Source organism: Galendromus occidentalis, unplaced genomic scaffold, assembly GCF_000255335.2.
Source record: "Galendromus occidentalis unplaced genomic scaffold, Mocc_1.1 scf7180000077516, whole genome shotgun sequence".
Taxonomy (NCBI): Eukaryota; Metazoa; Arthropoda; class Arachnida; order Mesostigmata; family Phytoseiidae; genus Galendromus; species Galendromus occidentalis.
In genome coordinates this window covers 84,197-108,924 of record NW_003805504.1, presented here as the reverse complement: position 1 = coordinate 108,924, position 24,728 = coordinate 84,197, and the positions used below count along the sequence as shown (strand labels likewise).

General features: G+C 52.3%; 1 protein-coding gene across 1 annotated transcript; it reads left to right on the top strand.

The window, feature by feature from the left end:
* Positions 1 to 717: 717 nt before the first annotated feature.
* Positions 718 to 16,474, top strand: cpx (synaptic transmission protein complexin). The gene is made up of 4 exons (XM_003747340.1): positions 718 to 772; positions 15,138 to 15,304; positions 15,983 to 16,118; positions 16,241 to 16,474. Exons 1-4 carry the CDS (start codon positions 718 to 720, stop codon positions 16,312 to 16,314), a joined length of 432 nt encoding a protein of 143 aa, XP_003747388.1. The 3' UTR covers positions 16,315 to 16,474.
* Positions 16,475 to 24,728: the final 8,254 nt, after the last annotated feature.

Genomic DNA, 24,728 nt, shown 5'->3' with positions numbered 1-24,728 from the left:
GAACGATCAGAATTGGACGGATTTCAACGGGGAACTGCGATGGGGGCTCTCCTAAATTTGAGCATCAACACAAACGTGAATCAGAGTTCTCAGTCGAGAACCGTCCTGATCGTGAAAAAGTAAATCGCATCGCTTATGGGAATGGGCCTCTCCGTTGCAAGCTTGTATTGCAGTCGCACTCGATCAAAACGAGACCTGCAGGACACAATCAAGCCAGATCGATTGATCGATCGAATCCATTTATTATTCATCGCTGAATCTCGACGGGACTCATTTGCCTCGGCGAGCTAACACCGTGTAACTTGCGCGGTATCCAGAAGCTTCTGCTTGTCGGGCACATACAGTTCGTCTGTTAGCGAGCGTGAAAATTGTGCTAGTGGTCAAATCAATCGAAAAGCAATCTAGTAGGCAGCGGTGAAATATTCAGTAACTTGTTACTTCAGCAAGTTATCCGAAAAAAGTGTTCCTGATAAGAATTCAGGAATGAGCGATTCGGAGACTCGTGCTGACAATATTCTCTCCGTTTGATTCCAGGTGCTTCGTTGGACATAAATTCAAGTTGGAACGAGAGGAGCGCAGTCACTGATACCTATCCAATCAGTCCTTGTTCACCTCCACACCTCGACAGCCACCTTTCAGCCACCAAGTTACCAACAACTTATCCTACCTTAACTCCTGTGGTCAAACCTTATCCAGATCCCACCCGACTAATCAGTGATGGCTGCCTTCATTGCAAAGCAGATGATGGGCAATCAGCTCAATGCCGTCAAAGGTGAGTTCAAACATAGACCTGGAGAAAGTTTTTTTCAGCTCCCAACCGCGAAGACTGGAAATATTCGGAGACTTTTCCCCGGAGACGGAACCCTGTGCTCGGTTTTTTTCGGTTGGGGGGCGGCAGACGAAGCTCAAATGTCCTATGGAAACTCAAAGCCAATGCATCTATCGGTCTACCGGCCCGTCGACTCTGATCTTGACCTAAGTCGTTGTCGTGAGCACCAGGTCTGAAACCGCGAAAACAGCGAGCCGAACGTACTTACGAGGAAACGCTGGGTGGCGTCCATTCAGACGAGGCCAAAACAGACGGACGGAGCGACGGGCTGCCTGCCTGCGTGCACGCACATCCACATCCATCCATACATATACACACACACGTACTTACGTACATCGGACGGGCCCATCCGGAGTCTGTTCATCGACGTCTATCTATACGTAAATAGAGAACGAGTTAGAGAAGGAGACCTCGAGTGGTGGCTCGCCCCGGAGCCGCCTGGGAGACGGTCGTCTCGCTCCCGGCCCTTATTTACTCAACAAAATACGCCGAATCAACCAACGGACCTACCCACCAGCCAACCAGGGACCGTCGGTCGACAGCCCGGTCGGTAGATAGGAAGTCCCACACTCGGCTCTGGTTGGAACGTGTGTCGAATCCTCAAAGTGAAACGGCTGTCCTCTGGTTTCGCAGGATCTCGTCGGCCGAATGGACAATCGGACTGCGTCACCTACCCATACGGCGGCGAGACAGGGGTACGAGTGCGGGATCGACCGAAGAAAACGTATCGTGATTTTTCGAAACTCGTTGCACTGCTCGGATGCAGTCGCTCTCTCTCTCTGTTTCTCTATCGCAGAGTTAGAGGACGGTGGTCCTTCGAGTTCACGTCGCGTCATCACCGATGACGTGGATGATACATATCTTACGGCTCGTTAGAGCTCGGTAGCCACTGCGGATGCGGTTTGTCCCCGAAGGGTCCTGGCTACTGGTCTCCACGCCGCAAACTGTTGTAACGACCGAGCGGCTGACAGAATGGACCACTCCCGCAGCAGAACCCTCTGGGTCCGACTCGACCACCCGCCGGTACTGTCGCCCGAATGCGGGTACGTCTACGACAACTGGCCAAATGGAGCGGTTGCGTGTCTGGGTTTGCTCATCGCCCAGGGTTAGATTGTACTTCGACACGCAGTTGTCGTTATTGGCTCGAGGCGGGCAGGACAACGTCCCCGTTCGGCAACTGAGAGCGGGGAAGTTGAATACGAACGGGGCTAAAAGTATCCGCAGGCCTGTCGTTAGAAAGTGGTTTGGAGCTGGAAAATGGCCGGGCGACGCTAACGACGATGGAGCGATATCGTACGACCGAAGGAGCCTCGGGTCAGTCTGATACGACGGATAATCTCCGAGCATTAGACGCTTCGGGCCCAATTAGGTATCAAGGATTCCCGATCAAATGAGGGACCACAAGAGCACAATTATTGTTTCTATTCACGGAGCCTACTCAGGGAGCCCGGGGCGGGAACTTGGGGGTTCGCGCAGTCCAGAAACGACGCAGAAGGACGGGAGGGACACCGATCGTCCCGAATACAATTTTCCCAGAGGAACCCGTCACCAGACCGAACAGGCAGGAAAACGGCGAGATCAAGGGAATGAATACTTCTGTCAATTCGTCGCTGCGCGAGGGGGAGATCGAGCTCCCCGAATGTGGCTCGCTCGACTTACTCGGTGACGTCTAATGCGGACACCAGAGCCAAAGCTGAGAATCCGGTGGTGGTGGACGCACACGTGCAACGATCTCGATCAGTATTCAGATATCGCCGGTGAAATGCACTTATTGTGTAGCCGGCTCACATACGCAACACGGGAATCCCACCGAAAACACTCTCGACGGACTACTCGCTCCGTCGTGTCGTTTCTGGATCGCTTGCTTTTCCGAGCAAATAGCCCAGTTGCGTGGTCGTCCCGCATAAAGATCTGAACGAATTATTTCGTCCATCATAGCGAGTTCCCGTTGGATCCTGAGCAAAACGGCTAAAGCGAGCCTCACGGACTCGGACGGCTCACTAGGGAAGGGACGAAAGGATGGGCACTTGGCTCCAGACAGTCTGGCGTCTCAGTTGTTCGGTGAGCTGCCCGCAGACAAGCGGGCGTCGAGGCTGCGCTGCAATGGAACATTGAGGACTCACTCCGGACTCATCCGCATCCAGACTTTGAATTCCACATCGCGCCGCTTCTACAACGTCACTGCCACGACGCAATCAGTCGTCGCGGATCTCTGTGCTATGGAAGCGCGATGAGGACCATCGATACGCCTCCAAAGCTCAAGCTGTTTACCATCCCAAGCCCCATTGCCCGGACTCCTATCGTTCCGATCATACTTTCGAATTCTTTGATATGACCAGCAGGAGCAACGAAATTCTCCAAATAACTTGAGCCACGACGTGCATCCTGGCCGGACGCTCGAATCCAAGATCGGGAGGATTCGATCCGAGAAAGGAGTAGGAGCCCCGGACAGACCAGATTGAAGCGGTAGTTAGAACAATGTCACCTTCGATGGAAGCGTCGGAATCAGCTGGATGTTGACCTCGACCGGCTGATCTGACAGTGAAACGGAGGAATTGGAGGAGGTCGTCATGTTCTTTGTGCCCCTTCCTCTCGATAAAACGGCTGTAAGTCGGAAGGTTCTCGAAGCTCAAACCGAGCCATAATTCACCGCCGTCGTGGAGCGTCCTCTCCTCTGCGCTCGCTACGAAAGAGAAATGACGAGACAATCTATCGCTGATCTGCCCTCTGTTTTCCCGGCCTTTGTTTTTTTTCCTCAAGTCCGTCTCTGAACTTCGATCCGATCCTAGAGTTCAGATACTTTTTCCCATTGCCGTCCGTCGTTCGGTCCACACACCGCCAGTCTGGCAAGCCACCAAACAAGGAAGGAGTAGTCGAGCTCGAAAACAGTATCCAACTCTCGGCTGCGGACACCGACGGCTGTAACGAGGCTCCCGAAGCGGCGCCCGAATTCCTGGCACCGAGGTGAGCCAGAGGCCATCGACATCATTGACGAGCACGTCGGGGACGACGACGGAACGACTATGGCACTCGTGGCGCCATCTTGGCAGACCGCATCCACCACTGGTTTCTCCTTCCGTCGCCTGCTGTGATTGAACGTCTAGCAAGCCTAATTGAGTCTGAGGGTCAAGCTCCGAGTGCTCATGAAGTGCGCTCCTGGGGTCAGCTCCCGTCATCAGCGACAACAACAACAACAACAACAGCCACCACCTGACGTCGCGGCACAGCGATCTGATGCAAGGCGCGCGAAAAAGACCCGAAAAACTGTCGGTCGGAGGAGTTTGACGAAGTTTGCATACGAAAGAAAGACAACGATCCGACAGGAGCGCCTTCCGGGAGAAGAGGATATGAGAACAGATAGCGGGAAGGAGGAGACAAGCGAAAATATGTAGAGGAAGAGAGCGGAAGGGGAATAATTCTCGGAAGCCGAAGGGACGAGCGGGTGATGGCAGACAAGCGGAAGAACACAATAGACGAGAGGGAGAAACCTCAGCTATTCCCTCGCGGAACTTATCTGCAGTCACTTGCATTCCCTCTTTTGCTTGTTTTTACCTCATCGTCGTCGTCTTCTTCTTCTTCATTTCACTGAGCTCCATTCTCTCTCAGCTCCACTCCGCAAAACCAGTCCGTCCCCTCCTCTCCCCTCGCTCTGCTCTTTGTTGACTCGTCCCTGACACCCCGCGTTCTGATTCCTCCCCCCCTCTTCTGGACCCCCTCCCCTGTACTCTTCCTTTATTCTCTTTTCCCGGGCTCCGGACACCCATTCCCCAGTTTTAGTCGCCTCGAGCTCGTCCCACATCTCTTGCCTACAGCCAGCCTGCGGTCCCCGGTGGGCAATTATTGTCTACAAAATGAGAGCCCGCCGAGCGAAGGAGCTCGCTGGCTGGCCGGCTGGACTCTTAATCTGCCACCCCGGGCGAGCAGTCCGTCTGGCGAGTTTACTGGACAGACAGTTCAGCCCGGGGCTCATGCCTCTCCATGGAGCAAGGAAAATGAAAGACAGCGCGAAAAACGACTGGAGGAGGAGCCGAAGTCACTGAGCAACTGTGTGAGATGCAGACCGCGTTCCTCGATCTTGTGTCTCGCCGGCTCCTTCTAATGGACGAATCTTGTTATGGCGGAGCGCTCCGGTCAGCTTGAATCCGCTTCTATTATTTGGCCCCTCGTCCGACGGTCACTCTTCAAGCCCATTATTTGGCTTTGAGACTTCATCTTTTCCAACGAGCGGTTCTCGTCCGGCGGAGAACGCCCGGAGCTCTTCTCTTGCCGAATTTCGGGTGTTTCCAGTCCGCACAGAGGAACTCGGTGCAACTGGGTGATGTCATGAAACGAGATTTTTGTGTTGAGCCAGCTCGCGTGGATCGATGAATTTGTCGATCACGCTCTCCCACGGATCGAGACACTGCCCGGCGATACCAACACGACGGCGATACGTTACGCGGCCCCCTCCGGTCAACCTGCCTTCCGTCTGTGTGTCGAGTGACTCTGGCGACCATCCGGCCGATCAGGGCGAATCGCCATAGCCGTCCGGGGTATGATAATCCCGGATGGAGGAGCCCATGCAGCTTGGTCTGAGACATTCCGTAGGAGGGTGCTCTTCTCCATCGTGCGAGGCATAATTCTTCATTCACGACCGGATAAAAGTGGCTCCTCCGGGACCCGTTGAAAGTTCCTCCCATCAGCTCTGCGTCAGCCTCGGCTGCTCCTTTGAGGAATTTCGGGGGGAATGAGGGAGCCTCGTTCGACGATGGAAGTCTGCCCCGGAAGCGACTCCGAGATCAGAGTGTTTCTTCCCTCGCCTTCCGTGTACCTACGCTCTCCCTGACGCCATGCAACCGTTCTCACCCCTTCTCGAGCCCTTCTGAAATTCTCCTCGTCGTCTACATTTGCCGCCTGCCTCGCTGACAACTCCCAGACCCTCGAATTCACTCCGCAGCTCTGGCAACAGATTCCCGCTGCCGAGCCTTCTGCTTTTGCTCCACCGGATGTAGTGTGTTTCCTTTTCGTCGCCGCTCCTACCGCGTCGTCGTCGTCCTCGTCGTCGTACGATCTCCGAACGGGACTGGTTACGCCCGCTACGGAAGGCCCGCGGAACGGCGCCGCCGGCGAGAGCTGTGGCGGCGGCGGCGGTGGGAGTCTACCGTCCGGAGAGAATGAATGCGTTGTGCATTCATGTGTTCCGAGGCGACCGCAAACCCGACCCCTCGGCGGCTGCGCCGGCGCGAAGTGAAACTTGGCGAAACGTTTCGCGCCGAGCAGACAGTCATGCCTGAAGTTGTCGCTCGATGCGATGCCGACGTCCGGAAGCGCCATCGAACGTAAAACGTTCGGACACGGCTCGGCCGAACTCTTGCGTTCGATCCCGGCCGATATTCGCAAGCCGAGGTCGATGAGCTTTCAACGCTCGCAATGAGGTGGAATCAGGAACCTCGAACGGATTTTGGTGCATTCGATGCGTGTACGTTCCGGAGGGTCGATCCGAAAACAATGGATTGACTCAGCGCACAGATCGTCTCCACATCGAGTCATCGGGGTATCACGATGGAACTGCGGTGGTCTGAGCTGCACCGGGTCGCCGACTATATGAACGAATCGATATGCATATGCAAGCTGCAGACAAATGTTGCGTATCATATTGTCGAGTACCTGACCGAAGCGGGTCGACCAGCGACCGAGATAACGACGATTGAGAGGAGTGCGAGCGACTGGCGAGCGGGGACGAGGCGAAAGTAGAGGGACAAGCCGTCATTATTATAATGGCGTCATGTGAGAAGCCGCGCTTTGTGTTACCCGATATACAATATTCGAGCGAGAGCTGCGTCCTAGTGTTTGCTCGGAGGCAGCGAAGACAGGAGCGATGGCGCCGCAGATACGATAGCATGTCAGCATTTATTTGCGCGAGGGTTCCGTTTCTTCCGCGTCGTCGTGACGTGAAACGAGACTCCCGAATCGAATGCTGATCGCCCCCCTCTTATTCCTCTGCTTTTCTTCTACTGCTCCCCGCATGATCGTCTCTTCCTCCCCGAGGAGACGAACCCCCATCGTCGCACTCACACGGACTGCGAAAGCGTAGGACTTACACTTTTTGGAATCCTTCTCTGAGCCGTCAACATGCGTCCTTCCCGAGCGGCCAATGCGAACGCCTACGCCGATGCCGGCACTGTTCTGAAGAAATTGTTCGGTCTCGTCCTGACGTATTGACAGATGGCATTTATTCGTCGGACATCCGGAACGCCCGCCAGTCCACGCCACCGCCGCGACGTGGCGTCCCCTGTCATCCGTGGTCTTCTTGGTGGGACGAGGAGCGATTCGACGGCGCGAACTGCTGACCTCGGGTCCTCCGCGGATATGTACCAGCGGTCACCCACAGGGGGAAATCGCGCCAGAGGACATCGGTGCGCCAGTTGATCCGGTGACCCTTAGAATCGATGGAGCCCTGTGCCAATCCCGCGGAGCACTCGGTTTGCTGACGGGAAAGAAATCGAATAGCAGCCTTTGAAGAATTCCGTGTGGCTGCGAAGATTCGGCGGGGTCGACTACGGCGATGGTGAATCTTCCTGATCGAATTCCGGTAGGAAAAACTCTCGTGTTCGCTCACAGGGCGTCCATTATCGGGCATACCAACGCAAATTCCACGACAAATGTATAAGAGAAACACAAAGTGCGAGAAAACAAGTTGCTCGGGTCGGCCTCGGACCGAGAAGAAGAATGCTGCGTGAAACTCGAGGTAAGAGAAGCGAAAGCCCGCACTGCTGCCGCGAAGATTGCTGGAGCCCCCAGTGTGTGACTGCGTCCATGATGACGACGACGTCCTGATCACATGCAAACTCTATGCAAATTTCGCGGGGCTGATGGAAATATCGAGAACGAAGTTTTCCGACTGCGAAAAGCCGAGTGGCAAGTGAACTCACTCGCCTGCCGAGAGCCGAGCGTCTCCATGAACTCGTTGTCATTAAATTTATTTGTCTCGGGCCCACACCGGCATCGACGCAAGATCGCATCCGAGATGGTGTGATGCCTCCACGATTGATTCGCTTCCCCGACCCGAGGTCGAGGTGGGAGAAAGGTTCTTGCCGTACAAGAATCAGATTAATGGAAGCGTTCCGAGCAGTCTGAACTCTCGCGGAACAGCGACTGATTTGAAGTCGACTGATCTGAAAGTCGCGGTCGGATCAATAATGGAAGGGCTTTCCCACGGGCCGCAGCGATGGATCGAGGAGAGAGACACGAGACGAGAAGGGAAAAAAAGGAATTAGACCCATGATGAAGTTGTGGAAGACGCTCGGAAGAAGTTTTCATTCCCGCGGCTCTCGCTCGTCATAATGGAAGCTTTGTCGGGGCTTTGTCGACCGGCGGCTTCGCACCGGGCGAGAGAGAGAGAGAGGCCGCGGTGCGCCAGTTGGAAGCGGCAAGAGGTGCAAAGAGCGGGGAAGCAGGAGGGGGGCAATAGAATAGAATTCATTAAGCGCTCGCTTCGAGAACACGGAGCTCTGAGACAAAGAGCGGTTTCACGGACGACCAAAGAATGACAAAAGGCCAAACAACTTCCCGTTTGCCCGAAGCCTCCTTTGAACCGGCCGTTCCTTTTGGTAGCACCGGCTGCGAGCTCTGGTGCACACGCGAGACCGGCGGTATTCCGCCCTCCTCGGCCGCACAGTTAACTCGCAAAGCCATCTCCGTCTTCCCGCGAGCCCCGCACCCGAAAGTCTCTTTCACGTTCACAGAATTCAGGAAACCAGTGGAGGACGGGGGTGGGGGGTGCCCTCCTCAGCGTCTTTGTCCCAGGCTCCCAGTCGCTGGGACAAACTCCATCCATCCCATTCGCTCCCCACTTCCCTCCGTCAGCGCGGGTTCCTGTCGTCTCAATCGACGGGTGCCCGCCGCGAATGTAGTTGAATGCGACCTGTATTCACACGCGGTCACAACTGGAGATTGTGGTCCTCATTGTCGTCGTTTCCGTTCCCTGCAATTTATGATCCCGACGACGTTTTATGTTGGCCGGGCCTGCTTCGAACTGACAGATAGCCGTCAACTATCTATGCAAATCCCAGGTCTGGGATGACAGTGAGGAAGGAATGGCATCGTCTCGCATCCCACACAGTTCCATTAAATAAAAGAACAACAACATTCCTCGAGAACGATCGTCATCACTCAAAGCGGCATTTACCCTGGAGCGAAATGGGAACAATTCAAATGCTTGCTTTCCTCTCCCTGGGTTTCAATCGTGCTCCTCTCGCTAAGTGCTCCCGATGGGAACGGCGCACCCCTCCCGCGAACAAGAGAGAAACAACTCCGGCTCGGAGCTCGTGGCTGAAACGAGTTTGCCTCTGACTCCCCCTACCCCAAAGCCCCCCTCCCCTCACCCCTGAAAAGGCCGTCGCTCTCACCGCCGGTGTTTCCCCGGATATTCCCTGGCTGGTTATCCTGGCCGCTACCCCACACTTGTGTTATCCTGTCCGTTTCACTGCCGTTTATCCTGCGTGTTCTCTTAGTGTTCTCCCTCCACGTTACCCTGGTGAGCGCTCTCTTCCTCTTAAGTTGCTGTGTGTCTCCTTCCTCGCTCTTCCCCATCGTGAAAGCACATTTTCTCCTGTTGTGTGTTGTTTCTCCCGGTCGGTGCCGCGGTCGCTCCTCCGCATTATCCGGGAAGTGCCGTTTTGTTGGGTGTGCTGAAAGCAGCTGTTGAAGCTTGCTGCTTAGCGTTTTGGCCTCGGGAAGATAACGCGTCCACGTCACGGACTGAGTGGTCGTGACAAGGCTCGTTGACTTCTCCCTCTACAGAAAGTATATGGTGTCCCTCCATTTTCCTAACGCTCGGTGTTTACACCTTGTGCTCTCGAGGCATACTCGTGAGTGATGCAGTCGTTCTCTTAGTCCTCAATCGGTCCCTCGACGGTCTCGGACCCATAGTGAGTCCTCTGAAGCCCAAGACTCCCGTACCGCGGGAGTCTGCGAGTCGAGCCCCGTGTGCGTAGTATTTCGGCGACATTCCAGGACATTCGTTCCCGCCGGAAGTGGCGCTGTTGCGGAAATGATAGTAATGGATGGATAAAAAAAATCGTTAAAAACAAGGTCTGACGGTCCGTCGAACGCTCACGATCATGGCCCAACAAGTCGATGCGTCTCGAGAAGCATACCTTCGGCACTGTCGTCGTTAAGGACGGGAGTGGAGGGAGGAAGGAGCATAGGAAGATCATTCCCATGTCGTAACGGTTCCGTTCTCGCAGCGGAGCTTCCTCTTCTCGAGCTCACTACATCGTGCGAGCCGGAGGAAGACTCCTCGCGCTGATGGCGACGAGGAATAGAGTCCGTTGACGGTAGTGAAGAACGAAACGCGCTCGAAAAAGTCGATGATGTAGTCCATTACCATGGAGTCGTGCCCGATCACCCTCTCCCTCTAGCCCGCTGATATCAGCGACTGCCGCAGCGGTACCGGTGGCACCAGCCGTGAAAATTTTCAATGGGGACTGCAGTGAACCCTGCGATTAGTTGCGATTGAAGCCGGGCATCGTCTTTTTTCTTTTTACTACGCGTCTCCTTGCTTTCGCACGCTCCCCTCTCTCTCCCCGCTTTCTCTCTCTTCTCGTTCGCCGACTCATCCGCTGAAAAGTCAATAGCTGGGAGAACAAAAAGTTTCACTCCTGATGAACTTTGAACGCATCGGCGAGCGGAACGGGGCAACCGTCAGGGAGAAGGAGGAGGACGGAGGCGTTTAGAGCTCGCTTCCTGCAATGCCAGGGGGCGACTTGCCGATGTTTCCTATTTTCCGTAGACCGGAAAAACTTCGATTTAGCCGAGGCTCCGGAGTGGGAGCAGCGATTCATTTATTCCCCGAGGTTCCACGACAATCTGATTGGAATTGTTCACACATGTCCAGCATCGCCGGCGATGAGTTCCCGGTTCTTATCTCGGCCGCATTGATCACCAATTAATTCAGACTCGCCCACTGGTGCCTGCATACGCAGGTGTGCTCATCTGCTCGAACTCATACCGGTGTTTGCCGACTACGAATCGTTCATACCTCGACCGGTCGGTCCCCAGTCGATTCGCTCGATCGAGATTGAAATCACTCGAACATGAACTCATTAAAGCGACGGATCCATGCGATCGGGCGGAAGGACCCACTTGTAGGCGTTCTCTGGATGTCTCTCGAGAGGAGCATATCGACCTACCGATCGACTCTGCGCCGTCGTTGACATATGCGAAATATTCCCATCCACTTATCGAGCTAAACTACCGGGGAGCTTGAAGAGCGGACGCTCTAATTACTCGAGCAGTCATTCGAGGAGTCTCTGAGACTGGGGTCTGCTTTTTCGCCGGAAACGGGAAGACGTCCCCGAGTTCCGCGGAAACATTGTAGCTCGGATCCGGAAATCAAGTGTCACATGTCAAGCGACGAGCTAATCGACGACAAGACCGTGTTCGCTCCGTCGCATCCTGCTCTCGTATGACAAGATTTGAAAGCAAAGTTCCGCGTGTGCAAAATATCAGCTTGAGAGACATCCGTGGATGGCTTGCTGGGGATCACCTCCTACAGATACGCACGACCTGTCAGAATAAGAGGGCGAAAAGACGGGACGGTCCATTATGACGCCGCGCCGTCTTTCTTGTCCATCCGATTGGATCGAGGGAATATTCGCGAGTTTTCCACGGATGACGACCTGAGGAAGATACTCTCACGAGGCCTCATGGCTCATTTCCCCCCGAACATTTTCGTTCCGTTTCGAACAGAGAATGGAAGCACTTCGTCAATTAGAGCTTATCTCTCCACCATGAAGCCGGAATGGGATCCATGATTTCCGGATCGAACAAGCGAGTGGAAGCGAAACTCCCATGTAGATGTGGATCGGGCGACGCTATTGCCGGGCATATTCTCACCGAAGAGCAGAGTTCCCCGCTGCGGGGTACGATGCTCGTCGGTCTCGTGTAGGCGTGGGACTCTCGGGCAAGATGACAAAGTTGAAGGCTTAATAATGCGCTGACATTCCACTCGAAAACTTTCGCAACGAAGCGATCGGTCGAGTGACTTGGGCTGAGAGGCTACTCTCATACGCGTTCCACGGCCCAATTCCCACCGACGTCGGCCGAGACGGGGGAATTCCGGTGCTCATTGCTTCTCATTGACTCGCTTCCTCTACCCGTGTCAGCTAGCGAGTCCCCGAATGACAGAAGTCAATGTGTGAAGCACGCTCATCTTGCCCCCGTACAGGAGCTGGCCGCTGTCCGTTCGCCCGGTATCAACTCTCCGCGGTCGTTCCTTATTCCGAGCTGCGCTACTCTGTCGCCTCACTTCCTGAATGACGACCGTGGCGCCCTCTATCCTGGAAATCCTTGGGGAAAGACGACGGCGGCGATGCAGTACTCGGAGAAATCGAATGATACAGAAACTGCGGAAGCGGCCACCTCATTCGCGATGAGTGCGTGCTTGCACGACGCTTTTCGGCTTCGGTGTCGAGCGAGTCGGCACGCGAGCCGCGCACACAGGGAATTAGGGATCGAGGTCTCCCTATATGAGACTCATGAACCGGAAGGGATAACCTCCCGGATCCATGTTCCGCCTTTGCGCCCGCCGTCGAACTCGAGTAAAACTTGCGCATGCGCGCATTCTCTGCCACAAGTGTGTGTGGCGGTGGCGGCAGCAGCAGCAGCGGCCAGCTAGAGTCGTACATACATAGGTGGCTTGTGTGTAGAGCATCGCTTGTTGTATTTCTTGGTTTACTGAGTATTTATCAACGAGTTCACGGCGACGAAGACGACGACCACTATTAGGAGGACGACAGTTTTCCACACGTCCATCGATACCCTGTCCTTCAGTACTACTAAACCGTCGGCACCGCGAATACTTCCGTCACTAGTTCGAGAAACGCGTCTTCCGTTCCCTGCTCTCGGTGCAGCATCCAAGAGGGCGGCGGCTACAAACGGTTCTGCAGGAGGTTCCGGATCTGACAAAGTTCATTCGCCTTCTGAGCGACTTCATTGAAGGGCGGCGGCGACGGTGTCAGCGGCGACAACGGAGGCTGTGGTCGGCGACTACAGGATCTCGTGAGGTCGTTCTCTGCTTGTTCGTTGTTCGGCTGCGACGACGTTGAGCCTGCTTCGAGGCTTGTTCGCTCGCGCTTGCTCAATCAATCAGTCAGTCAGCCAACTTATCTGAGAGAATCAATCCGATACGAATTGATTCTCCAACCGATCCCAACCCGAGCCGAAACCCAAGCAACCTACTCGAAACCAACCTTCTTAAGCAACCATTCAAACAAGCAACCTAGCAAGCTACCAAAGTCCCCACCACTCCTACTGGACCGTCAGCTGGCCAGTTGAAGTGCCCGGTGAAGTGAACAATCGCATGGTTCTCACTCTCCCATTACAGTCCGGCATGCATCCGCCGACGAGAATGTCCGATCAGCTGGTAAGCCCGGAAGCCGAAGACGACTTTTTACCAGCAGCAAGACATTCCTTCTTCTCTCACTGGTCGTTTTTCCCTTGGCGTCTCCCCAACAATCCGTCCTTGCTAGCAGTGTGCCACGCTGCCATACGTCCATCGTCCCTCGTTCGTTCGTTCGTTCGTCCTTTCGGTCAGCCGGTCGGTCATCCAATTAATCATTTGGTCACGCTAGTGCCCATTAGGCCATCTGTCATATGGGGGGCATGCGGTCTGTTGCTCCACCTGCAATGCAACATTTCCGCCCCCAAATGTTTCACCTGGCCACCACATCGTCCCGCTGTGCGTATCCTGCGACGGAAACGCGATGGATGAGTCAATTTTCTGCCCCGGCTCTCCGGCCTCGAATTTTCGAGCTAAGGGAGGATCTGCGGTTCTCAGAACTACCGCTTGGTTGATCCGAGTCTTTCGACGCGCCGATCCGTCACTGGATGAATCCTCCCAAACTCATCGTGGTTCGGATCTCTTGAGAAGTCTCAGCCCCCTCCATCCATCTCACACTCCGTCACTTTGAGGATCAGTCGATTCTTCATTAAGCCAAGCTGTCGACAAGACTTGGAACGGTCACGCTGTCAACGGCTGTCGCAGTCTGTTACGTCAATCAGCTCACTGATGTATAATTCACGTTCGTATGCTTGACGCGCACAAAGAGGTATTTAGTAGGTTCCCTCGAGGGGACCGATCGACCGGAGGAGACAACGCGTTGACAACCAACCGCTTGGCGCCAGAGTGCGACCGACTCGTCTTACTGTATCAGCAGCTGCAGCTGCTACAACATGTGCAACAGCTGCTCCTTGCCGTTGTTTTCCCCGGGGCCGATAGACAATGAACAAAGCGGTACACGATGAATTGGTGAATTATGCGCTCGCCCGCTCAGTCGACCAGCTCATTCCATAGCCCCTCATACGATCGACTCCCTGCGCTGCCGGGTCAGGCAGTCGATTTCATTCTGCTTCGGGGGTTCCATTCTATTCCTGATCAACATCATCGTTATCAGCATGAGCCTTCTGATGGGCGGTGCGCTCCTCGTCCCTTTCTGGGGCCTCATCAACTTGAATATCCTCGACGGCGAGGTCATTCCCCGCCGTATTCTCGATTGATATACGAAATCATCGTGCCACATCATTTACTCTCTCGACTCCCAATCATGGTCCGTGTGTGTTAAGCGAGTATTTGACTAATTAATTCCACATCGCCTTGACTCGCTCGCGCTATGTACGCGACGCGTCGCTGATTATGATCATGGTCATCTTCATCACTATCGAGGTTTTGATGAGCCTGTGGCGACGGCTGGCGCGACGAATCGACGGGACGGAATATGACTCTTGCAAGGACGAGAACTATCGTCGTTGACTACAGCTATAAGTTTTTCTAGCTTGAGCTGGTACTCCGATAGTAGTCTGATCATTATTATTGTTATTACTGGAACGGCATCGAGAGACGCGTTCCTGCTTTGTATTATCCCCGAGCCAAAGACCAACCCGCAAAGAAGCCGCCTCTCAGCCACTCACCTTGATTAGCAGCCATAGAAGCAGCAAGCCCGGCACCAGCATCTTCCCATGGTGATCATGACCATTATTGAAGCTGATGAGCGGGGAATACCTCCATATTACTCTCGTTCCGGAGCGACTGAGCTCAAGTATATCCTCTCGAGAGAAGTCCCCCGCTCTGACAGATGATCGCCGCTTACCATGTCCGATACGGAAATCATCAGCGAGTCTGCCCCTCAAACTAAATTACCCAAGCGAAATAATTTCCCCGACAGTAAAATATTTGCTCTCCAGGAAGATGCTGGTATTATGTTCGAGATGGCAATCTGTAAAATTCTGCGACCGAGAATTCCATACTCATATTTTTCAATGATTCCAGGCCAAATCGGAGGGGAGGGCGAGACCTCAGCCGAGGACAAGGAAGCTGAGGCAGAGGCTGAGGCCGAACGACTTGAAGCCCTCCGCGAAGCCGAGGACCGTCGCAAGGAGAAGCACCGCAAAATGGAGGAGGAACGCGAAAGAATGCGTCAGGGCATCCGGGACAAGGTACGCAATATACCGGCCAGATCGATGATCCCCCCCTCCCGGGTGTCTCCCGGGGAAGGGGGGGGCAAAGCTGGAAGAGAGGTGCCTCTTGAAGTCAACGACCCGCTGCGGTATCTCGATTGCCTCCTTGCTGGAACTACCCGCATCTGGATTCCGGAACGTAGATGTCGAGTCAAAAATTTTGATTCGTCCAAATATTCTCCGACTCTGAGAGGGAGGGGGAGGAGGGAGGGGAGAATATCGTCCGAATGCTCGTCCTCCTTATGGGGGCGACGGAAGGGCATGAATGGGAACAGCTTTTGGGACCCTGATGGTTGGGTGCCCTTAGCATGCCCCCTCTCGTGGAATGTCCGAAATCTACGGGTACCTGAGAGGAAGTCGATGTACCTGGGTCGTCCAATCGCACTTATTTTGTGACCTTGTCGCATCAATCGGATGCTGGAGGGACGAGAGGACCAAAGAAGGAGAGACCGGCCGCCTGATCAGAAATCGGAGAAGGTCATGTCGATTTCGATCTGGCCAGCACGCAGAGAGAACGAGGGTCTCTAGTGATTTGCACTGATTCGCAAGGAGGCGCAATTAGGAACGCGGAGCACATCTCGGGTGGCTTCGAGTGAACGGTGTCCAGTGACCTGTCGCGGTTCTAAGGAAGGCACGTATCGCATTTTTGCATTGCAGTACGGAATAAAGAAGAAGGAAGAAATCAAGCCCGAACCCGAGGAAGACATGGGACCCGCCGGATTGAATCGACGGAAGAAGACTCCGGAAGAAATCGCAGCGGAAAACGAAGCTGCTGAACAAGACGAGCTCACCAGTGAGTCTTCCCCAGAGAAATTCAATTATGGTGCAGAGCATTTCCGTATACGGAAATCAATTCCGGTAGGGTAGATGACGCGATTCTTTATCGGATGCGACAGCTTTGCTTCCTCCTCACAGAGCTCAAGAACACCATCGAAACGCAAGTGAACGAACTCAAAACGCAGATGGAAGGGAAATGCAGCTTACAGTAGATGTTGGCGCAGCGAAATCGCAGATCGATGCCGTTCCGTGATGGGATCTTGAGTCTCGACTGGGGAAATCATCAGAATCTCAACGAGAGACGAGCAAGCTCGGAATTCAAACGACCCGATTGGTCTTCGAAGAAAGTAGAAATTCGAAATGAAACTCGAGAAGACCACCAGAATGAAGGAAGAGGAAAAGCAATCATCGAGAATCGGGACCTCATCGGACGAGGAAAACTCAAATTCGCACTCCGAAGCAGACTCGGCTCCGGAATAAACTAGTCGACGCCGGAGTGGAATCAGAGAGAAAACTCAAGAGTCAAGGTCGACCCTCACGCAACCATCACTTCTGGTGCTCTGATCTGTCGACGAGCTGATAATTTTCGAGAGGTAGTTCGAATCTAGTAGCGAATGATTGAGGCTAAGACGCAAGCAGAAAACCACGAAAAAATACTGCAAAAAAATTCGAGACATCAGGTGAAGACGAATGATTGAGCTCGTGGAGCGCTGGATTGTTCTTGCCTCAAAGAACACCTCCAACTTCACCGGCTTAACCAGTAGTGCTCACTTCATTAGATTATTGAGAGCGCTTCCAGCGCCGTCCTTCGACCGTAACCCCGCTAAGAAGATCTTTTTCGGGAACATTTCGTTTGCTACCTTTCCACCGACCCCAATCTGGTTAGACCGACCGTGAACACATCCTTCTTCAGCCTCGTCCTTCCCACAATTCAACACCTTCAGCCCAGCCGACAACCTCATGTCCTCAACTAGAAATACCCGGAACCGACAGAGTCAGTATCTAGCAGAGAGCAGAACACGAAAAGAATAACCTCGTTGAACTCCCGAAATCAATGAGTCTTTACGTTGGTGTGCGCCTATTCTTTAGCGCCTCCGGACCAATCTAGAGTCTTTCCTATCCAAGTATACGGTCGGGGGACCCGCAACGCTGATGTAAGTTTCCAGTCTGCCGTACTCAAGTGTAAGAATATGCCTCACGCCCAGAATACTACACGAACGAAAATACAACCCGGAAACAGTCTTCTTCCAAGCAGGATTGTGCGCGAGCGTTCTTCCGAGCCTCGTGCAACGACCTTCCACCGAGAGATAGAGAGTTAGGTTCGCTTCCACGACCACATGACTCGAACTCATCGGGTTTGACTCGCTGCTGGGAAAGATGACAATATTCAACTCACAAGAGGAACAACCACACAGACGTCCATCACCGATGCTGCCACATCATACCACTGATGGATATCGGAAAAATAAAGACAGAAACGATCTCATGATCTATCGGTGTCTAGTCGAACACTTGTTTCCTTGATTCTTCGTCCAGAAATTTCGTTTGCCTCACGAGTTTCGATCGTAAGGAGGGACCGGCGAATCTCACGCAGGGCCAGTCTTCCGACAGAATCGAGGACCTCGTTTAAAAAAAAGGGGAAGACTCCTCAGTTCGAGGACGGGCTTCGCCGTGAAGCGTCTACCACCACTCTTCACGGCGAACCGCATCCTGCGGAAGACTGTCCCCCCATAGGCCTCTGGCCTGACGTTTCTCAAGTTTCTCTCCCTTCTCAACACACGAAGAAATTCGAATGAGGAAGCCTGCAAAGTCTGGCTTGACGAATCCGTCGTCAGAACTGTGGCTTCGGGCCCGAAAGGTTAGACCCGCTGAAAACAACAGCTTTTATTTTTACAGTAATCGATAAGGGTCACCATTGACGACACCTTATATTGAAGCCTACATACACACCATTATGTACTCTTTCGCAATACTCCTAATACAATGTGACTTAACATTCAGCCAATCCGGTCACTAACTCGGACGAGTCGACAATAACCATCTCCACAGACTGAAAGCAGACAGCGACAGTTACAAGAATTGAAAAGCAAGGAGATTGAGGCTGGAAACATCAGGCAGCCGCAATACTGGGTAAATTGACATTGTCTCGACCGAGAAAGAATCGAACTCGTCTCTTAAGCCCGACGGGTCGGCTATAATTCATGGTAAACGCCTTCCCGTTTAGAGATCCGTGGCGGAGTTCTTTTTTAAAGACTTGGATGACACTCATAGAATATCACGTTATTAACAACACGTTACTCTAGTCTCAGATATTCATACCGATATTGCCGATAATTCAGCATGACGGAACTGAGGAAGATCACGAAGAGAATGACCGTACTCAATGGCGTACCGAATTTACTAATGTTCTCCATGAGCGAGTCGTCTATGGTTCTGAATTCTTTGGATTTTTCTTGGAATGATGATACCGCTGCTGAAGTCAATAACTGATGAGAGTCATTATTATCGGAATGAAAAAAGGAAGACTATCACTCCTTCGCGGAGATGAATCTTCTTAGCATGGAACAGTTCTTGTCTCATTTTTGTCGAACAGTCTCCTCAAAAGTAAGGAATGAAGAGCGAAAAAACAGCTGAGTCTCCTGATCTCGAGTGGGGAAAAATCGATGATTGGGGAACGATCTCAAGGAAAACCAAAATGACGATCCCGCTGCGGGTCCAATCCGTCATCGAGATTCTTTCTATTCGAGGAGCCGTACATGATAGCTAAGACCTTCGAACAAAAAGGCGAACATTGAGATCACAATAATGGTCATCGACAGGGATGGCATCGAGCCGGTCGACATGAACGGAAAATACGATCCAGCCATTGGAGAGAAAAAACATCAAAAATTCGGAAAGCTAAGCGAACCAAGGCACTCTCTATTTTCGGCCTCTATTCTGAGTTTGCGAATTCTCAAGTGAAGGTCAATCGATCGATCGGCTCATTCATTATTCTCGCTGGACAATTAGGATTCGCTCAGGGGGGAAGGAAACGCTATCATTGAACTCGACGGAATGATCGAAAAACTCCGTTCAGAAGCTCGTCCAGATAAGAAAAATTTCACCGATCGAACGGTTGATTGAGCAGCAGTCACACGAAAATGTTCACCGTGCGAACACACGCATAACTAGACGAACGGTTCTTGCTCATAGGTCGTCGTACTTCGTGTGTCGTTCGTTCATTCCTTTTCGTTGAGAACGTGCACGACCGACGCTAAACCTCGGTTGGGCCGACCATCTGCGGGAAGAGGAGTTACGCCACTCGTCCTCCGTCGTGTCTCCAGACGATGACGGAGGTTGACTGCCGTGGCTTCAACCATCTGACAGCGTGAAATCACCTCATCTGATTTCTGCGTCGTACAACGACATGAACGGAAAACACTTTCAACAACTTTCTCGGAGCGTTCAACAACAACACCCGCAACGACAACAACAACAACAATAACATAATATACAACTTCTCCCATACACAAGGCATACTGTCTCTCATCTAAGAGTCACCGACTGGAAAGTTACCGCGGTGTATCGATAGCGGGCCAAGATGAAAAATAATGGATCCGAGCGATGAATTGGAAGCGACAGGTTAAAATGCAGGAAAAAAAGTGGCGGGAGCGGACAAAGATTTTATTGATAACAATAATGATCGACAAAAAATGATACGATGATAATTATGAGGACGATGATGATTCGAGAGAACAAGTGGAACTAGTGAGTGAGGCGGACTCGCGAGACGAAACCTCGAGAAAAATGGTGATGATAACGATGACTTTGTTGCGACCATTGTTGTACTGAGTTTTGCTGTACAGTTTTTCAAACTTTTTAGATAGCAGCCGATCGGCGATCAGCACATATATGTTAATGTTACAACAATTCGAACCAACAAATATGTACTACTCGAGTGTCTCAAATAAGCTTTCCAGCTTCGCGACTTTAAGCGTCTCTACGACAAAAAACTGACACAAGCCAGACTGTAAGGAAGCGAGCAAACAAAAAAATAACAAGTAAGAACCGAACGACCCCTCTGAAGCAACCCAAATCAGTGAAGGTAGTGCGTACGTACGGATGAACGGACGGACGGACGAACCTGGAAATGAGCTGAACGATTCCACAGTTGAACTTGTTGTATGCAAGTCATTACGAGCATTCTGTTCCTACATAATATGATACTTGTGGCTTGTCGTGTTTATATTTGTTGATGGGTTTTTTCTAGTTAATGGCGCCAATAGCCTTCAACTTGTCAATCTGTCGAACTGTTGTCAACGATTGTCAACAACTCTGTCCTCGGAGGGAGACGAGCGGGAGACTGGCTGCTTTTTTCAGCCAGACGAGTATGCCCAGCAACGAATGAACGGAGAGTAAGGAAGAACAAATAAGATGGTTATGCAGATGATTTTGAGGTGATGGAGTCGCTTGACAGCGTTCATATTGACATCAGCAACAGCAAACAAACAAACAACAAGAACAGTGACAATGATCGACACCAGCATCTATTGGAAATCGAAACTGACGAGCAACGGTTGGCTATCGATGAGCGATGAAACACGACATGGTAACAACGAGGGAACACGGGGTGGTGTTGAATGAAACAACAGATTGGTGATACTTCGGAGCTCAGAGCTTCGCAAGAAGTCTTAAACACCGAGATCCGAAAAAGCGAGCGAGCGAGCCAGCCAGCCAGCCAGTCAGCAAGTAAGCAAGCAAGCTAGCTTCCATGCGAGCAATTGAAAAAAACTCTAACGCCCATGGTGATCCATCTACTGGTTCATCAGCAACTGTGCTGCTTCCCCTAACCCACAACCCCGGGAGTTGACCTGAGTTCGACTTGGTTCTAACAACGCCCATTGGTCCTCGAATGGTTGTCTCGAGAAGTTCATCTACCTACAGAGTCGAGAATCCGACGGAGCAACCAATATCCATCTTTCATTATTACCGGAGTCCTCCCCTCTGTCTTAGTTATCATTCGTCCAGCCCGTCCCACTGCGGTTCAGATCCAACTTACCCTCAATGATAACTTACATGTGAACCGCAATTTCTGCCTTTGAACAAAAGAACACAAAATGCTGTCAAGCTCATCGACCTGAATCCCGACCTCATCCGAGAATTCAACCGCCGCCGAGCGTCCAGTCGCCGTTCAATGTCTGTGCTTCCACTGTGCACATTTTTGATCGTTAATCATTTTTCCTGCATCCTCTTTCTTGACGGTAGAGACTTCTCCGCACTCACCTCAACGTATACCAGCCGCTCATGGATTCTATATCGTCGGTTAGTCGTCTGCCATTGACACAGCTACCACCCGTACCATTTGAAGAAGATACATAAATTGTTTTGATCGTTCAAACCTTGTCCTCCTCAGTTGTATGTTTGGCACCGCTCCCTCTGCGGAGCCGTTGTTCATCGTCATGTCATTTCAGGTCTAAACAACGATATGCGACTCGATTCCATAGCAATATAAGACGGCATTGTTCAACATCGAAAGCATTGTGTTCTTTTCCTGGAACCACTCCGCTGAACAAATGAAACCACCGACTCGAGCCTCGTTACCGATGTCGAATGGTTCGCCCATTCGATCACGAGCATTTTTCCATTGGTTTCCAAGTCGTTCCTTCCTGAGTCAAACCGTGCCCCCACCCAGCCCTTCCAAAACCCTAAAAGTCCCCCGCCTTTCTAACAGCCAGCAGCCAAGACCCTCAGCAGCCCACCGGCCCCGCCTAGAATCGAGCGATCAGTGCTACGAGTTCCCTATGTACTTCGCATGCAGGCGGCCGATGTTGAAAACGATTTTCCGCCCATGCCCCACAACCGATAGAGTTCTAACGGAGTTACTTTGAGCCTGTTGACTGCCTGCATATACCTACATTTCACTTGTTATCATAATCCGGGACAGGACTATCATGAACATGAGACAATACAGAGTCGAGATCGCTCCCCTGCATTATTGTCCCGAGACGTCTGCAGATACCCTTCCAATTATCCCGGTCTGGATCTCGGACGATGCATCCGACGATCGGAGTGGGGGTCACGCTTCCCGGGATCAGGGTGGGACTCGGAGCTCACATTTCGAAAGACCTACGAAATGAGTTCCTGCGACATCGACTTCGAGAGCGGAATGGCGTTCGCCGCTTGAGGGACCTCCATATCGTTGGTGAGAATCCCAAGACCTCCCACATACTTCTGAAACGACGCGAAACCGAACGCGAGCTTGGTTGACAGCCGATCGTTCTGAAGACCCTGCTTCGGAGCGTGAGTCTGATGGTTGGCATCCGATCGAACATTCCCAGCAATCATCGCCGTAGCTGTTCATCTTCCGTGAGAAGATCTCGGAGCTAGAGAAGTGTGGTTCAACCTCGAGAACTGGAAGTCATTTCCGAATAATTCCAGTCCAAGGACACTCCCCTCTCGGGTTCGACTGTTTCTGAACGAGCCTCTCCACACCACGCTTGATTCTGGGAGCTCGAGTCGATGAGGGATATGAACACTAAGAGAGACCGAGTTTATTCGCGTGCGGAACATTGCGCTTTTCCGGTCTGAAACAGGAGCTCTTATATGCAGGCAAACTCGACGGCGAACTCACCATATTACTCATGATAGTTGAAGGAAAAACAGAAAAAAAAACAAAAGAAAATACTGTGCAACATACTGATTCGCAACTTGAAAAGGTTTTAGGCGGGAGGGCCGCTTTGCTCCACTGCATGACACCATCCAATGACCCGGAAGTCCATCACCACGATTGCCACGATTACCTCCTACTACATACAACTACAACCATCTGATCCACCCCAGCCTAGCACCATTCCATTCGTCGAGCGACCACCACCAGCCAATCCGAACGCCAGTTGCCCCTTTGCCGACTTCTACCGCCACCTACAGCATGACTACTTCTACCTACGACTTTGACCACGGTTGCCATCACCGACACCAATAGAATCAATAAGACGATTCGAGACACTCCGGAGAATGCTTCTTCCCCCCTCTGATGAGTACGTGAGTGAGTGAGATTCCGTTTGTAGAAGTTCTCAGTAGTCGTCGTCGTCGTCGCCAGCGCCGCCGCCACCGTCGTCGTCGTCGCCACCGCCATCTCCCCTTTGATAGAGAGGAATCTTGTGTCTGATTACCGGCTGCGGATGCGGTCCGTGACGATATCGCCATCGGCGAGCGAGATATTCCGCTGGAACCATGGGATCATCCCTGCCCTCTATATAACCACCTGATGGATCGGTGCAGTTGATTCGACCGCAACCCGAGCCGGTAGGGGCGTGGAGGACGAGCCGCAACAGGACATGACCGGTTGTTTTCGGATCGGTGAATTCCGGTACGAACAAGCGGTGCATGTCCTGTTGCGTCCCGGTCTCTCGTGGAGATCATTGTTGGATCTGAGAGTCACTTCTCCGTCCTGGTCTCCACTGTATACACACAGCAGCTCAACGTTTTGCGCAAACTGAGAATTTATTTTGTAGCCATATACTGCAATTCATCTCGTTGCGAGAGAATTCCGAATGCTATCGTTCGACACATCGTCTTTGGTACTTGCACCACTGTTTTTACGTCCTCTGACGATAGGAATACCACCTCTTGATAAAGCCCTGCCTATAACAGCCTCCGATGACGGGGTCAGAACACCCCAACCGAATGAGTTTCCTGGAGACCCGCGGGGGACATGCCTAATGAAAAGCTGGAAGAGCCGTCAGGGCTGAGGATGGTTGAAGGAGGCATAACGCGAAAGGCAGGGTTTCGGCCAGAGTTTGATTATCCCTCTATGCAGATTCAAGCCGGCCTGCGTTAGCCAGTGCCTATGCGTTTCTCGTTCCACATGGCGACGTGTTTTAATTCGATATGTTCGTTTTACCCCGTAGCGCGTAAATGGGCTCGCTTAAATTATCCTTGCTTGAAGCTTCGGTCGCCATGCGGTGAGAACATGTACGGATTTCCGATATGAGTCGATTAGGTCGATAACATCCTGTGCTATTGAGCGGCAGGTTCGCCCGAAAACGTGTACGGAACAACATCTAAACCATGTACTATAAAAACGATTCAAGCAGTACGAACAGCAGCAGCAAGGACAGGCAGAAGAAAAAGGAATAACATCAACAAAAAAACAACAACAATGATAATAACGATAACATTTACCTGTAATAAACGATTAAGTTGAAAATTTCTCTGCTCTCGTTCTTGAGATGGCTGTCGGCGTCCACTCACTCACAATCAGATCTCGCGTTCTGACCTGCAGAACGAATGCTTCAAGATTCCCTGCGGGTACCAACGCGAATGGAGCAGTGCATCTTTGAGCCTCCGGTAACAATCGGCAAATCGTCGAACTCCACTCGGACCGCGATGCCGAGGTTCGATGACGCTACCCCTTCTCCTGGAAGCGTCCTGTCATGGCGAAAATCCCATCCGTACGAAGCGGTAGGATTCCCAGAGAGATGAAGCTCGATGTTACTGATCGCTCTCTGCGCAAGGTGGGACCTGGTATGCTTGAGGATCGAGGGCCTTCAAATAAATCCTTTGCATCGAGCGATCCGCTTTGAGGGGGTCGGCGAGGAAGCGTTTACGGGATCAAGAAGATGGGGATCTTCGATATGAGGGCTCC

Bases quoted from the DNA above. Each gene is read 5' to 3' on its own strand.
- cpx (XM_003747340.1), top strand. From the start codon at position 718: ATGGCTGCCTTCATTGCAAAGCAGATGATGGGCAATCAGCTCAATGCC. The intron at 773-15,137 runs GTGAGTTCAAAC...CAATGATTCCAG, and splicing joins TCAGCTCAATGCCGTCAAAG to GCCAAATCGGAGGGGAGGGC. The intron at 16,119-16,240 runs GTGAGTCTTCCC...TCCTCCTCACAG, and splicing joins TGAACAAGACGAGCTCACCA to AGCTCAAGAACACCATCGAA.